Here is a 14227-nt window from a genome sequence, read left to right as displayed (position 1 = left end):
ACACACACACACACACAGACAATTTAAGGCTACAATTTGAGATTTCTTTAAACTTGCCATTTCCCATCACATTACCTTCCACCTGGTAGCTCTCTCTTTGGGAGAGTGGGTCATCACAATTCCAACATTTCAGCAGCTCATCTGCCCTTTACAGTGTTTCCTTTCTATGAGACGTCAGTCCACAGTGACCACCTCTCCTCTCTTTTAGCTCCTCATCCTGTCAGAGTTGCGGTAGCAAAGGTGTGATGCATGAGTGTGGCTAAAAGTGTGTCAGTGCAGAATGTCTGAATGGAGCATTCACTGCATTAACAGTATGGAGGTTGACACGGTGTGATCATACAGCTTTGAGAGTGATGACATCTCACTTCTGGTTTTTTGTACACGTTGACACATGCTGTTGAAATAGTTGACCACATAGCTCATGATGACTCACTTAGTGTTTTATGATAAACTAACTAACAGGCCTGTGTAGGATGAAGGTTATGTGGCATGTTTACAGTATTTCATTCTTATTCTTCTTTACTCTGTGTCAATCAACTGAGTTTTGGGGGAAATTTAATTCTACTTTTCCTCTCTAGTCCGCAGGAAGCGAGTGGAAGGGGACCTTTAGGGAGGGAGCCCAACCTGTCTCCCAGCCAATCTTGTTGTTTCATCTCACCATGTGGAATAATTTCAGCCAATGCCCTGGTCTCATCTCACTGTGTGGAAACTTTAGTCTTGTGCCAAACTAGGGGGCAAGGCCTGCTCAACCAGAACATACATCTGAGAAGAAGGGAAATAACTGGAATTGCCCTGTTTATACTTATGTTCATTATTATGTTGTTATTGAAGGTGTAAATCTGATTAGTTTTTAGTCATTTCATTTCAGCTGCTCCCTTTTTTTGAGCCTTTATATGTTCTGTCCAGACTTTTTACTTTCTTTTTTCCCCCTTTTGTACTATGCTATAATCATGTGAAATAACCATGAACATTACCAAGTAACAAAAACAACAGTAACAGCTTTGTAAAAACAATGACTAACATTGAGAAAACCCCTGAATCCTCTACCTTGATGAGTTTGCTGTTGAGGCCTAAGCTTCCAGTATTCTTGTATTGACCCTGTGGAATTTATAATTAGAACGATGGCGATAGCATACAGAGTTATTATAACGTAGCCATGAATACTAGCCCTGCGAACGCTGTCTGGCTGTACAACTGTAGATAACACAAGTTGTCATAATGTAACACAAGTCACCATGTAGTAACCGGCTGACTCGTGGTTCTAATGTTGCTGATCAGACCACTGTTGTACTTTTCATCTTACATGCTGGTTTGCAGCTGTTGTGTGTTTATTGCCTTGTAAAGCCAGCTTGACTGTCGGCTGGTGTGTAACGGTTAAGTGTGTGCTGACCTCATACTGTAGTCGGCCGAAAAAGTATCACGGCTTAATGTTTTATACTACGTTACTGTTCTATTCTAACTAAAGATCTTGCTTTATATGGTTTAAACTCTGATGGTGGGTATTTTGGATCACTTATATCCCTTGGCAGGAAATTATTACAGGGTTTCAAGTAAAAGAGGGATTGTACTGTAAAAGGAACAGGATATTAACCCCAGTCTAGACTGAAGAGGCTTTGATCTGCTCTTACAAATGAAGCTGTAAATGTCTGCGCAACACACTGGATTTCTCTGATGCTTAACCATGCCAAAGACTAACACATGCAGTTCTTAAAGTATCAATAGTGAACATAATGGTTATTGGTTCAGGTTTTGACTTTGTCAGCTACAGTCACCTCCTCACAGTACAGATCTGGGAAAGGAGTCTGTGGGTTAACAACAACTATCTAGATATTTGTTTTTAGATCCCACCTTACCATTGCATTTTGTTTTACATTCCATTTTGTCGGCCATTTATTGCACAATGTTCAGCAGCTAGTTCAGTGAGATGTGAGGAAGAATTGGCAAACAGTTTGTGTGAAACCTTTCAGGTTGCGACTACTTGTGAAATGTTTCTATGAACTACATCTCCCAGATAGAAAGTCTTGTACAGATCGTAAATTTTAGTTTTCTTTACTCCCTCACACACTTTCACTTGGCTCTCAGCAGCATCTCAGCAGTAGCATGCCATTCATTGTGTATGTAACATGCTACGTGTGCCTCAACCTGAACTTCCATAGGTACACTAACCTGCTTGAGATCTGTATAACAGGACTAATTCAGGAGTTACTTGAAACTTGTATATACTGTTTATGTGTAATAGGAACAATATACTGGCATGAAGTCATCACTTGTGAACATCATGTTTCTGTTGACCAAAAATGCTCTTTCATCTTAACCTCACATTCCTTGGACCAGAGTTGTATGGCTGAGTTCAGTACTTTGGGTTTTATATCTGTGTATTCTACCATGATCATATCATATCTGCTAGTATTTCTTCTTGAACGGTTTTGTTTTTACATTACTGTGCTTTGCTGGTTGATAGTCAGCTAAAGTGGAAAACTGCTTCTTTGCTTGGGCTTGTTGAGAATAATCTGATTTATAATACTGTATGTATATTAATTGTAAAATGCCATCTCAAATTCAAAGTGCACACACATTACTCAAACACACACTTTTATGTGTGTGCCACATAAAGCTACACAACTTGAGATTCTTTTTGTACTTCAAATCAAAATCCAGGTGTATACGCAACATAAGGAATATGTACTATTATAAAACCTGACTGGTAAAATGCACTGCTGAATTTAAGACATCCTCAACAATAAATGTTTTTACATACTCTGTTTATGTTGTATTCTTTGCATTTAGTCTTTTTTACTGAATCCTTAAAATGTATTAATACAGCATGGCTTATTGACCCAATTTCTTATCTCCTCAGTTGTCATGGAAATGCTCAGTTGTTGACAAAGAAGCAAACTCCACTCCACCAAATGCAACTAAAAGCTTACAGAATTTAAACTAAGTAGACCCTGTGCTAAGAAGTTTTTGTCAAACTACTCTTTTTCAAGGTCAATAATGAAACTGAAAATGAAGCTCAGTTATATTCTAGACATCTCCATTTTTATAATTCTGCCTGACATTCTGGGCCAGAAGAAAACTGAGTTGCAAAGATGTGTGCTGCAGTTTTCACTGAGTTTGCAGCCGCACTCTTGTGTATTGAGTGTCTGATTTGCAAAGAGAGCAGCTCATTATGCAGTCAGCTCCTGGTACTGAACCTGAGATCACAAAGCTCAGAAAAGAAGAAAGAATAATAACAGTGATCCCGTGGTAGAGCAGGAGCCCCCTGTACCAAGGCTGAGTCCTTGCCGCATCGGCCATAGGCTTGACTCCGACCTGTGGCCCTTTGCTGCGTGTCATCACCTCTCTTTCCCCCCTTTCCAGCCACTCTTCAGCTGTCACTATGGCTGGCTTGCAGCTGGCAATAAAAGCCAAAAATATTGTATTGTTACTACACTGCTAGATGCCACTAAATTCTACACACTGGGCCTTTAATAGTTGTCATATCACTAAAAATTTAAAAATGGCCACCTGAATGTGGCACCAAGGGAAGGGAAGTCATTGGGTTAACCAAAGTCAGTATGATTCCTTCTCTGTACCAGACATTGAGGTATTTTAGTTTGAACCAAAATGGTCGACTGACCGACATGCTCCTAGCATTAGGTAAAATTCTGCCCAACTGTGCGTGTAACCATGGAAGTGTTGCTTTGAAGCTGGTTGTGGCCACATCTCAAGTTTAAACTGTATTTGACTGATAGATGGGCCTTTTTGGTTTGGGAGGTATTCTAGGTGGTGTACGTATACACCCTTTAATCAGATCCAGTTTTTCAGATTGTTTGCACATGCCTGAGAGATGATGTAATGTATATGACTCCATCCCTCTCTGGGTTTCCTGTGCCAGAGCGCTGCGGTGAGCTGCTGTCAGAGAAAACTCTGCACTGCTGGCAGTGAACTGTGGCCGGGAGGGGGGTTGTGTGTGTGTGTGTGTGTGTGAATGACTCAAGTGTTTCCACTCTATGAGAATAGATAGAACGAGAACAGCAGGTTTATGTCATGTCTGTTAATCACACCAGAAGGCACAATTTCAAAGGAAAAATCCAAACCTAGAATCAGAATCTTACAGTAAAATATACAGCTGTGTGCTTATGTTAGTACAGTACAACTGTCCCCTCAGACCATGACTATTAATTAGCACTGCTCCTCCGCATCTGGACAAAATAGACCATAACTTTTAGTCCATGTCTTTGTTTGAGGTTCATGTTCATAAATAGGATGTTATGTTTAGTTTTAGTTTTTAAAAAAGGGAGGGGGCAGTCTCCTGCAGTCCATGAAGATGAAGTCTTAAAGGAGATATTCATGGATCATCTAAAACCTACATCTTGCATTCTGACAGTACATGAGAATTTAGACCTCACAAAGCCTGGTAAAGCAAAGCACTAACTCTTAATGGAAAACCAAATAAACCCATCAGTAACTGAATGGGAACTGGATGATATTCTCCTTAGCACTTTGGCATAGGCCGAGTGATCAACTGTGATATTAATGCAGCTGCTGGTCAGGAGGTTGGATTAACCCAGGAAGTGATGCTGACAAGGATTAAACATCACTGGACTGACTCCAACACCAGCGTCGACTTGCCTCCACATGAATTTATGTCATGCAAAAAAAAAGGCAACAGATGTTGTACATTTACAGATATAAACTTCACCACGTCACCATGGCTTCATATCAGGGTTTTCTTATTCTCCCTCTCTGCCCTTCCTCTCTTCTCTCCCTCTGCCAGCTTTCACAAGGGGGCTTTGTTCTTTAACAGGTATGTTCACCAGTCTCGCAGTTGATTTTCCGTCAGAAATGAGTGCTGTACTGAGTCAGCCCTGCTCTGAACAAAGATCTCAGCAGTCCCTCTCTGTCATGACCTCATGCGCTTGGTAAACAAAGGCTCACAGATTACAAGAGAGAGGAGATAATGGGAAGGCCACTCACGGACAGCCAAGCAAAACGTGTGAGTCAATCACTCATTGAATATACCACTGGGTTTATTTTAGAGGAAATCAGGTGACAAACTTAACTTACCCCATCGTTTTAGGTAAGGAATATATAAAGAAACCTCAGCAATATGGATATGAACTCACTGTGCTCTGATAAAGCCCCTTAAGGTGAGAGCTGACATGTTATCTGGATCAAAAGAACAATGACGTTGTCCAATAAACACTGCCTCATACCTGACTGGGTTATGTAATTGCCCTAACTGAAAACAGTGAACCTACAGAAGAAGTAAGCAACATCTGTGAGTGTGTGTTTAATCCAATCCTTCTGGACCTGAACCTATGACATTGTTTGGCTAAGTGAATCGTTAGTCTAAAAGGAGACAGATGATTGTTTCTATAAGATGTGATAGTGGAGATATTGTTTGTTCTTTCAAATGTGAGCTCAGGGAAGATGTATGGGTGACCTTTGAAAAGCTGTAATGTATAAAAGATGTATCCTGTCATGAATGTCAGCTTTAACAGGAATAACAGCCATCTCTATTGCAGGGCAGCCAAAGCAGCACTGTAGTATTAATTTCCTTCCTTTTGTGTTAAAAATAGTAAATTATCTCAGCCTCATAATGTCAAACACATTCTGCCGAGTGAAACTGCCGGTGCAATCCCCGTTCGGAGTGGAAAAATAATTATTAGCACTGCTATAAAATGATGGCTGGCTCTTGAAATCTTCTCTAAACCATTACTTTCTATTACATGAAGGAGTGGCTCCCTCTAGCATTGTGTTCCCCAGTATCCAGATTAAATGGTACAATATTATGATTACTTGAACTGTGGTTGTTCATTAGTCTTTCATAATGGCACTCGTTATTAAATATTTATGGATAAACAGCCCTTCATGCATATAACCAAATCAAACCAAACCAGCCACCTACCTACAACAAAGAAGCTCCCATTTTTCTTAGGTGTGTGTAATGTAAATGTAATGGAATCTACATGTTTTGCAAAGCATCAAGTTATCGAAGACAGGCACATTTCACTTCATTAATGTGTTTCAAAGCGTTGCAGGATTGATGATTAAATGGCACCATCTGGTGGATTTGGTACAAGTGCAATAACAAAGAATGTCCAATAGGGGGAAGGAAAAAAAAGACATTATTGTGGACATTAGGGAGAGAGAAAGAGATCCTCCTGTATGTCTCATGTTGACCCTGTTTTCTATTACAGGGTGCTGATAAGTGACCTCTATCCAACCTTATTAACCTTATAGATACATGAATACATTTCATTTGTATTATAATCCACACACAGTAGTTTAACATGTGGAACAAGTGTGATCTTTTAACTATGTATAATTGGCACACAAATGCTACCAAGTCTGATTGACTTGGTCAATCTACTTTATCTTTCTCCAACAACTACAGACTGAAATGGACTTCTGTCCTTACAACACCATAAAATCTGAAGTCATACAGGCCTCATCAGATGTGGTTTACTTGAACTGATTGCAAGCGTGATATCCACTGATTGCAAAATCTTCTCTCCCAAGACCTGTGGGTGCTGCAGGACCAGGAGATTGTTGTCAAGGTAACGTTGTGACTGATGACTCACGGTGTTGTTGCTTGTCCTCCCTCTTTGTTTCCTTAGTTTCTTTTTGCTTATAAGAGGAAGAGAGGGTGGAGTGAGGCAAGTGAAGGAATCTGATTCCTAGACTGCCAAAGCAATCTTCTGATGTTGTTATGAATCCTGACTAGAGCTCACTGTAAATATAGATTATAAAACCAATAAAATTTTGGTTTGGAAAATCATTTTAGATTTTTTACACCTTTCACTTAACATAGAAGGAGCAACATCAGCCAACCTGGGTGCAATGGATAAGTCAAGTCCAAAAGATGTGGAGCAAATAAAACATGAATAATGGACTGATTTGCAGTTCAATCTAAAAAGTGTCATCTCACATTGAGAACATTATGTTTAATTAATGAATTGAGCTCCCTCCTCCTGTTTCTCTCTTTGTACTCATAAGTTTAATGACCTGATTTCCATTAGAAAATGCCAGACAGTGAGATTACCGCAGCATCATCTATAACCAAGAGAGACTAATTGAATAAATTAATCATTCAGAGATCATGCATCCACTTGTTGCTTCCCAGTGTTTGTTCCTCAGCAAGTTCGATTTCATGGAGGTACATCCTGTGCATCCCAAAGTAGCACCTGCAGTCTTTGCGCTCCTGTTAAATTACATATTACTACCTTTCACCAACATTACATTAAAATTACATAATATGTTAATAATATAATGTACCATCGTTGCTTTCCACTGCCAGCACAATGCCCTTGTGAGTAATCACATGGCTTTAACTTCCTAACAGAGTGATTTAAAAAGGAGAACTTCAGGGAATTCAGTACCATTCTGGGTACTAAATAATCACGAGCCATAACAAGTGCACAGACGACAGGGACAGGAGGCAGTGAAAATTTACACCAGCTATCCAGTAATGAATACATAATGACAGGAGCACCGTCCGAGTTCACGTATTGGCAATTATTCAGCTTGCATTTGTCTTGTTGTTCATTTATGGTCTTTTATTTGCCATTCTCCTACAATGATTAACTGACCTGTCGAAGGCTGCAGGTTCATATCTGGTAATAATGCTCAGGTTATCATCACACTAGTTGGAAAAAAAGATAAGATAATAGGGATTTTATTGTCATACTGTAGAAAAAGTCATTCATGTTTGCTATCATCTGTGTAAATGAAAACATCAATGTACTGAAAAATGACTTTCACAATGTAATAATATAACCAAACACATAAAATCTAAATTACTTTGGCATAAAACAATATTACAACCATCTAGAGGCCAGAATGGAAAAACATACAGTGACTTTAAATCCTTGAACATGAATGTACATTCAGCACTCAAAATCCTGTCACATCGGTCAAAACATGATTTTGAAGGAGAGAATATGGACTGTAAATGACAATGATTATATTCAAACTGAAATCTTAAAACCCTTATTCAATACCCTGTAGATGGAGTGTAAGATTAAAATATATCTATGATAGTCTTTTTACAGGAACTGCCCTGCCTCAAGTTCATTCCTCCTTTCCATTCTAAAAATAAAGGGGGATATTTTGCCAGTGTGCATGATAATCAATATGATTTCAGGGAATATGGAAAAAAACTCTGTTTAGTGTATAAACAGTCAGGTCCTCATTTAACTTTATGACATTAATATCCCAGATTGGGAAAATCCCTAACATTTTTTTAAAGCTTTTACCATGTGGTGATAATAAATAAAAAAAAAACAGGTTATTTCTCTGCATGGTTGGTCATAAGACTCTTAACCAGGTTCCTCTCACAGACAAAGTCATCCTGCATTTAACAGCACCGGCTCCAGATGTCACATGCAATGGTTAGTGGTCACAGAGACCTGCTAAATGTATCCACTCAATGTGAAAGGATCTCTCTACTTCATTATGCGTCACACAAGAAAACTCACACAAGTTAACTAAGCTCAGTCTTGGATCTGAAGACCTTTTATCGTCGCCATCTAATGAGGGACTATTTTACTGTTCAGTATCTTTCTGGTACAGTGGATAAGTAGCATATCTGAATCCAAACTCTTCAGATAGCTTTGTATTAGAGAGCAATCATTTGTTTGTGCCAACTTTATTTAGTAAAAGATAATGAAACAATAGAACCTTTAAAACGAGATTTAATTCAGGCCCCTTTATGAGATGAAGCCCTAAGATGAGGTACTAATGCAGTTCCTGCCTTAAGGTCCCATTTCAGTGAATATTGTGATATAGTGGTGCATAGTATTAATAAACAATTAATTAATGTAACAAATATGGTGACTAAATATGTGTCACTACATACAAAGGTAACTACAACAGCAACTGTCTGCTCTGCACATGGACTGCACTTGTCATATCTTCACAGTGTGATGAATGTCTGAATGACAGATAATCCGTTGTATTGTAGTTTCAGTTTTAAGAAAATATGTTGATGTTTGGATTGTGGTTGGTAACACAAACACACATTAGAACAACAGGAGGAGGAGGAAGTTGTCTGAATGGAGCGGTTTAAAATGAGTTACTTATATAATGCAAGACCTGAACAGTGTACACGGTCAAATGTAACCACTTTATTATCAACACAAATCGTAAAATAGTTTAGTTTACGTCGCCTTTTGTTTTGTTTTTTTTGTCTTTTATGCAGAAAGTTACCGGAAATGAGCAACTACTATTTTATCATGAAAACTATTCAGCAATATTCAGTTAAAGTAAGATTTTTTTTGTTTACTTCAGCTTATTTCAAATAATTATGATTACAATTTCGAACTTCTCAACCTTAAACACTATTAATACGCTCTCGCATTATTAATTATTTTGAAAGTGCAACCGGAAACGGCATTAGTGTTGTTCCTCCTGGACGTCCGTACGTTCTGTACGTTGTTTTACGTCAACGTAACGGATCTATGACAAAAGCGAGCCGTGAGGTAGTGGTCCCCGAAACATGTCTCTTATCCCCCGGGTCGACATGCTGAATATGACCGGGGATGGGAACCTCCCTGCCGCCTGAAATAGCGATTCACTTCACCCCAGCGACTCACCCGGAGCGTTAAAGCACACAGAGGCAAATCAGTCTTTATTTATTCAAGAGAAGATGGCGGAGTTTTCGCCCGTCCTGCCGATGCGGGATGGAGGAGGACGATTCGGGCAGCCCATCTTCCCTCGGTCCAGGTCCGGTTCCGAGTCCGAGAGCGAACTGTCCCAGAGCCTGGCCCGGACCAAGATCCGCTCGTACGGTAGCACAGCCAGCGTCACGGCCTCTCTGGGGGAGAAGTACATAGAGCATCGGGTTACAGACAGTGATACCCTGCAAGGGATTGCTCTCAAATACGGTGTCACGGTAAGGTTTTGCCACACACAACCACTGCGATGCTAGTTTATGTTTTGGTGTTCACCTTGACAGGTGGATCTGATGTGATATGTGAGCAGTGGGGATTAGTTTGATTAGCCCCTTCACTGACGAGACAAAGGGAGCCACAACCACAACATCACACCTATATTGTCTCCCATCAGGTGGATGTGTCACTTGTGAATTCATTGGTCTGTCAGCAGCTGTCCCCTTCAAAAAGTCAAATCATATCAATGTTGCGGCATCTTGTAGGCCCAGTGAAGGAGGTTTGACCCAAATACATTAAGACTACTTCTGTGTTTCACTTTATCTTGTGGAAATAGGTCCTTAGTTCTTGATTTAACTTCAATTTAACACCATGTGCCAACACCAGTGAATTGAAAGTTGACAGATCTGAGAGCCCATAATGAATACATTAGGATTATTATATTTTTTTAATGAGAAAGTGGATAATAGGGACACACAGTATTTACTTAGAGGGGGTCATAATTCTCAGTCTCGCTCCTGCACACAACATTCAAGGTCAGAGCAGAGTCTAGGCAGCTGATAGAAAGTGAACGTTTTGTCTTGTTTGCATGTATTCATTTCTTCAACCAAGTGCTGGATTACCAACCCGGTGAACTGGCAACTGCCCCCAGGGGCCCCAAGTTTTCCAAGACCCCCACTGGCCCCAGAAAGCACAAGCTTCGTTGTGTGTCATTTAAATGCACGTTCACACCAACATCTACAAAAACAGGTCCTCATTATTACCTAATCAGTATAATAATCCTTCCCCCAGGATACTTTCTAGGGATGGATTTTATCTTAAAAAGTATTCTGCATTCTACTTTATTCTACTTTTTAAATAAAAATCGCTTTATTGGCGTGTCATGAGTCATCCACTGTTGATTTGACTGAGACTGATCAACACTTCCACTAAATACAGTCAAAACAACAAATGTATTGAAACATCTGTTTGCACATTTTAAAATTCACTGTTTGATAATAAACTAAATCTCTAATTTAAAGCCAGAATTACATAAACGTAATCTCAAAGTATAGATTCAGTGGAGAGTTTATGTTTAAAGATAATTTAAACGCTGTTAAGACTATTTCTCTCCAGTTAAGAATGCATGTCTAAAATGAAAACCAAGTACCTTTGGTTCACTTGCACAGATTTAAAAAGATAATCTCTGACTGACACTGTCATGTGGACAAAATAAAAGCAACTCTATTTATATCAGTGACACCACATATTTATGTAAGATGAGATGATTTTGTTCTCAGGTCACAGAAATGACACTTTTAACTGTAATTTTCTCTGTCACCCTGATATGCCAGATGGAGCAAGTCAAGAGAGCCAATAAGCTGTTCAGCAATGACTGCATTTTTCTGAGGAACAGCCTCAACATCCCCGTAGTGTCGGAGAAGCGCTACATATTTAATGGACTGTCTCCGGAGTCTCCTGACGGGGACGGCGAAGCAGCATGCCAGGAGACGGATACACCCTGTATTGTGACGCAGGATATTGAGGGACCCTCGCCTTCCCCTTCCCCTCCCCCTGCGGACTCCAAACCCCCGCAGCCAGAGGAGCTGTCAGCCAAAGACTTCTTACACAGACTGGACTTGCAAATTAAACAGTCAAAGCAGGCAGCACGCAGGCTGAAAGAAGAGGAAGTAAGGTGAGGTGTTGAACAACCCACAGCCAAACCACAGCTCCTTTTTCTGCATGTGCAGATGTTTGGTGTCAGACCAGGCTGTGAATGCTCATTGCCAATAGTTATCTGTCTCCATCCAATCAGATGGTGTCTATTTTCGGGGGTGATGGCCGTCTGTTGCCTCATTTAAATGATGGATACCTGTCAGCAGCAAATGGTGCTACTGTTTCTTGGTTTGCAACTGAGGGATCATAGATGCTGAGTCATTTTTTTAGCGTTGGAAGCATATTTGGAGGATTTAGTAGACAGGATGCTATAGTGAGTTTGCTATGATCAAGTCCAGCATTTGTAGGTCTTGAAAAGGAGAGCTTGGGTGTTTTGTCACTGTGTCGTTAGTGTTCGCAGCCACATTTTTCACCTTAACCTTGAAATGCTTGTAGGAAATGGGGCCCAGACTCTCGTCCCTGAGCTCAGTAGGTGATTGTTGAGACCAAATGCAAGGAAGTGAAAATGTTCTCACAGTAGGAGGATCGAAGATAGGAATCAGGGTTTTTGTCAATCTGCCCTACTAGTCAGATGCCCACGTTATGCAACAGTCAGGTGTTTAGCAGGAGATTTGGCTTGCTGAATCAGGCCTCAACATGTCTTCCTGACACTGCACGTTGACACAGAGAGCGCTCTCACGTCTGCTCAGTAGCAAGGTAGTAATGGATGCCTGGCATACAACCATTCATAGAGACACAGGCTTCGTTGGTACTATCAGTATAGTCAGGACTGAGTCACACTGCAGCAGTTTCTTTTACAGACACAGAGTATAAGCTGTTTTTCCACTTCAGGCTCTCTAAAAGTGTTTTGCTCAGACTATTGTGTTTTCAGAATGAATACAGGCCCTCTTGTAGCAGCTGTTATGTTAATTTCCTTCCTGTTGGCCTTGTAATATAACCTAACCGTTTTGGCAGCTGCACTAGCATCAACTGTCCCTTATATCTGATTTCTGTTATCACTGGCGGTCTGAAACCATGTTGTAGAAGTTGGAGATCTTTAATTCTAAATAAGGTCTTATCATATGAAAAGTCATTACTTGGTCCATGTATAAAATGCGATTAAATACTATCTGTCAGTATTGTAACTAGCATTTGGTTATTATATGACCACTGACTGCACAACATTTTCTAATAATTTCTTCATGATGTGCCTAATTCTAGGCTAGTGTTTTGTTTTACAAAGGCACGAGCCTTAAGCAAATGTGCAAGACAGAGTTTTAAATTTCTCTCTTAATGTTTACATACCAGCTGAGGCAACGCCGAGCTTTGTATTAAAGCCCTGTCCCTGACTCCAGCCACATCAGGAGACGGCCTGTGGAGCTTGTATTGTGTTTAGACAAACAAAGGCTCACTCCGTTGTTTCCACAGAGCAAACACAAGACTGCGTGCCTGTTGGAAATTAAACAAACCACAAACCACCTCAAGCTAAACTGTGGGGAATAGTTGACTGATGGATACATTTCCTTTAAAGGACCCTATATCTTCATATATCTTGTAGTTTGATATCAGTCGCTGTTATATTACTGTATAGATTTACATGATGAAGATTTGTTTAGCCTGGAAACGTGGCCACGATATTCCACAAACTCAATCAGTGCTGTGCAATCGAGCAACCTGCTTTTAAGTCCAAATATTCTTCCTGTCGCTTCCATTTATTGCAATTGTTTAGTAACTTTATTTGTATACAACTTTTTAAAAACAGGAATTATAAAGAGTGCGAGTATAAAGGATCATAAAAAGACAGGATGATAGGGATAATAGTTTGAAGAAGGAAACACAAAGACTCTTAACACGTTATAACTATTATGCCGAATTAGAAACCGAACAAGTTTAAAGTGAAGTAAAACTTTGAATTAAAATGTTGAATTCTTAAAAGTATATACGATCACAAAGGCTCAGTGTTACAAAGGATAGATAGATTTGAGTTTGCAGCTTTGTCTCATCAAGCAGATCATTCCAAAATCAGGAATCCCCTTTGAGCAAACACCCGGTCACTTCTTGACACTGTTAAACATTTCGTTAGGAAGTGGAATCAAATCTGGATTTCTTTCATTCAACGTCAGAATTTCCAGATCACCACCAAAATTCAACAAGTTGTTCCTTGGACCAAGGCCTCGCTCTCCACCACATTTCATGTACATTTTGATATAGATAGGTAGATATAGATACAGATATCCTGCTAAGAGACTAACTAACTAAAATACAAAGAATGCATAAGTGCGTAATTTGCTTTAGGTGGTAGCAGAATAACATGTACAAACTTGTCTGATCCAAGTTTACTCTCAACTAGATGCAATAAATGAGTAAGTTTGGCGTATGTGGGAACAATTCTGTTTCCATGAATGGCCTCTTGAAGACCAGCAGCACTCAGCACTTAACGAGTTCTTCATTGTTTAAAGGATTGATCCTGTCACCCTTCGTTTTCTAGTCAAAGAAAATCAATACAGCAACATTCTGCTAGCTTCTCTTTACAGTTCTCTCTGCTCTCTTCAGTTTCTCCTGCAGCATTATGGCTTAAAACCTTCCTTCCCATCCTGTATTGATCCATCCCCCTAATTATTATAATCCTTGGCAGCTCTCAACCTTGTGAGTAGTTTAAACATGTACAGTAGCCCTCAAGGAAAAAACGTTTCTCTGTTAAAAGGAGTTCGGTCTAG

The 14227-nt window shown here is 39.8% G+C and overlaps 2 protein-coding genes across 6 annotated transcripts in view; both read left to right on the top strand.

Moving 5' to 3' along the window:
* The window catches only part of tmod2 (tropomodulin 2), a 16477-nt gene extending 13715 nt beyond the window's left edge, over positions 1-2762 (top strand). For 4 of the 5 annotated variants that reach the window (XM_035651753.1, XM_035651754.1, XM_035651755.1 and 1 more), the window contains 2 exons: positions 209-240; positions 579-2762. In XM_035651753.1, coding sequence (XP_035507646.1) covers positions 209-240; positions 579-731 — 185 coding nt within the window. In that variant the 3' untranslated portion in view covers positions 732-2762. The remainder of the gene's footprint in view (positions 1-208; positions 241-578) is intronic. The other variant, XM_035651757.1, reaches the window with a different exon arrangement.
* Positions 2763-9403: 6641 nt separating this feature from the next.
* On the top strand, positions 9404-11550 carry lysmd2 (LysM, putative peptidoglycan-binding, domain containing 2; the record flags this gene model as incomplete). The annotated part of the gene is given in 2 exon segments (XM_035652441.1): positions 9404-9880; positions 11210-11550. Coding segments are annotated over 2 exon segments (587 nt in total), but the record flags the coding sequence as incomplete, so codon positions are not given.
* Between the last annotated feature and the right edge of the window lie 2677 nt (positions 11551-14227).

Source organism: Morone saxatilis, unplaced genomic scaffold (assembly GCF_004916995.1).
Source record: "Morone saxatilis isolate NCDOM2014 unplaced genomic scaffold, NCSU_SB_2.0 Contig11, whole genome shotgun sequence".
Classification (NCBI taxonomy): domain Eukaryota; kingdom Metazoa; phylum Chordata; class Actinopteri; family Moronidae; genus Morone; species Morone saxatilis.
The sequence above is the reverse complement of the archived record's forward strand: the minus strand, read 5'-3'. Positions and strand labels throughout refer to the sequence as shown.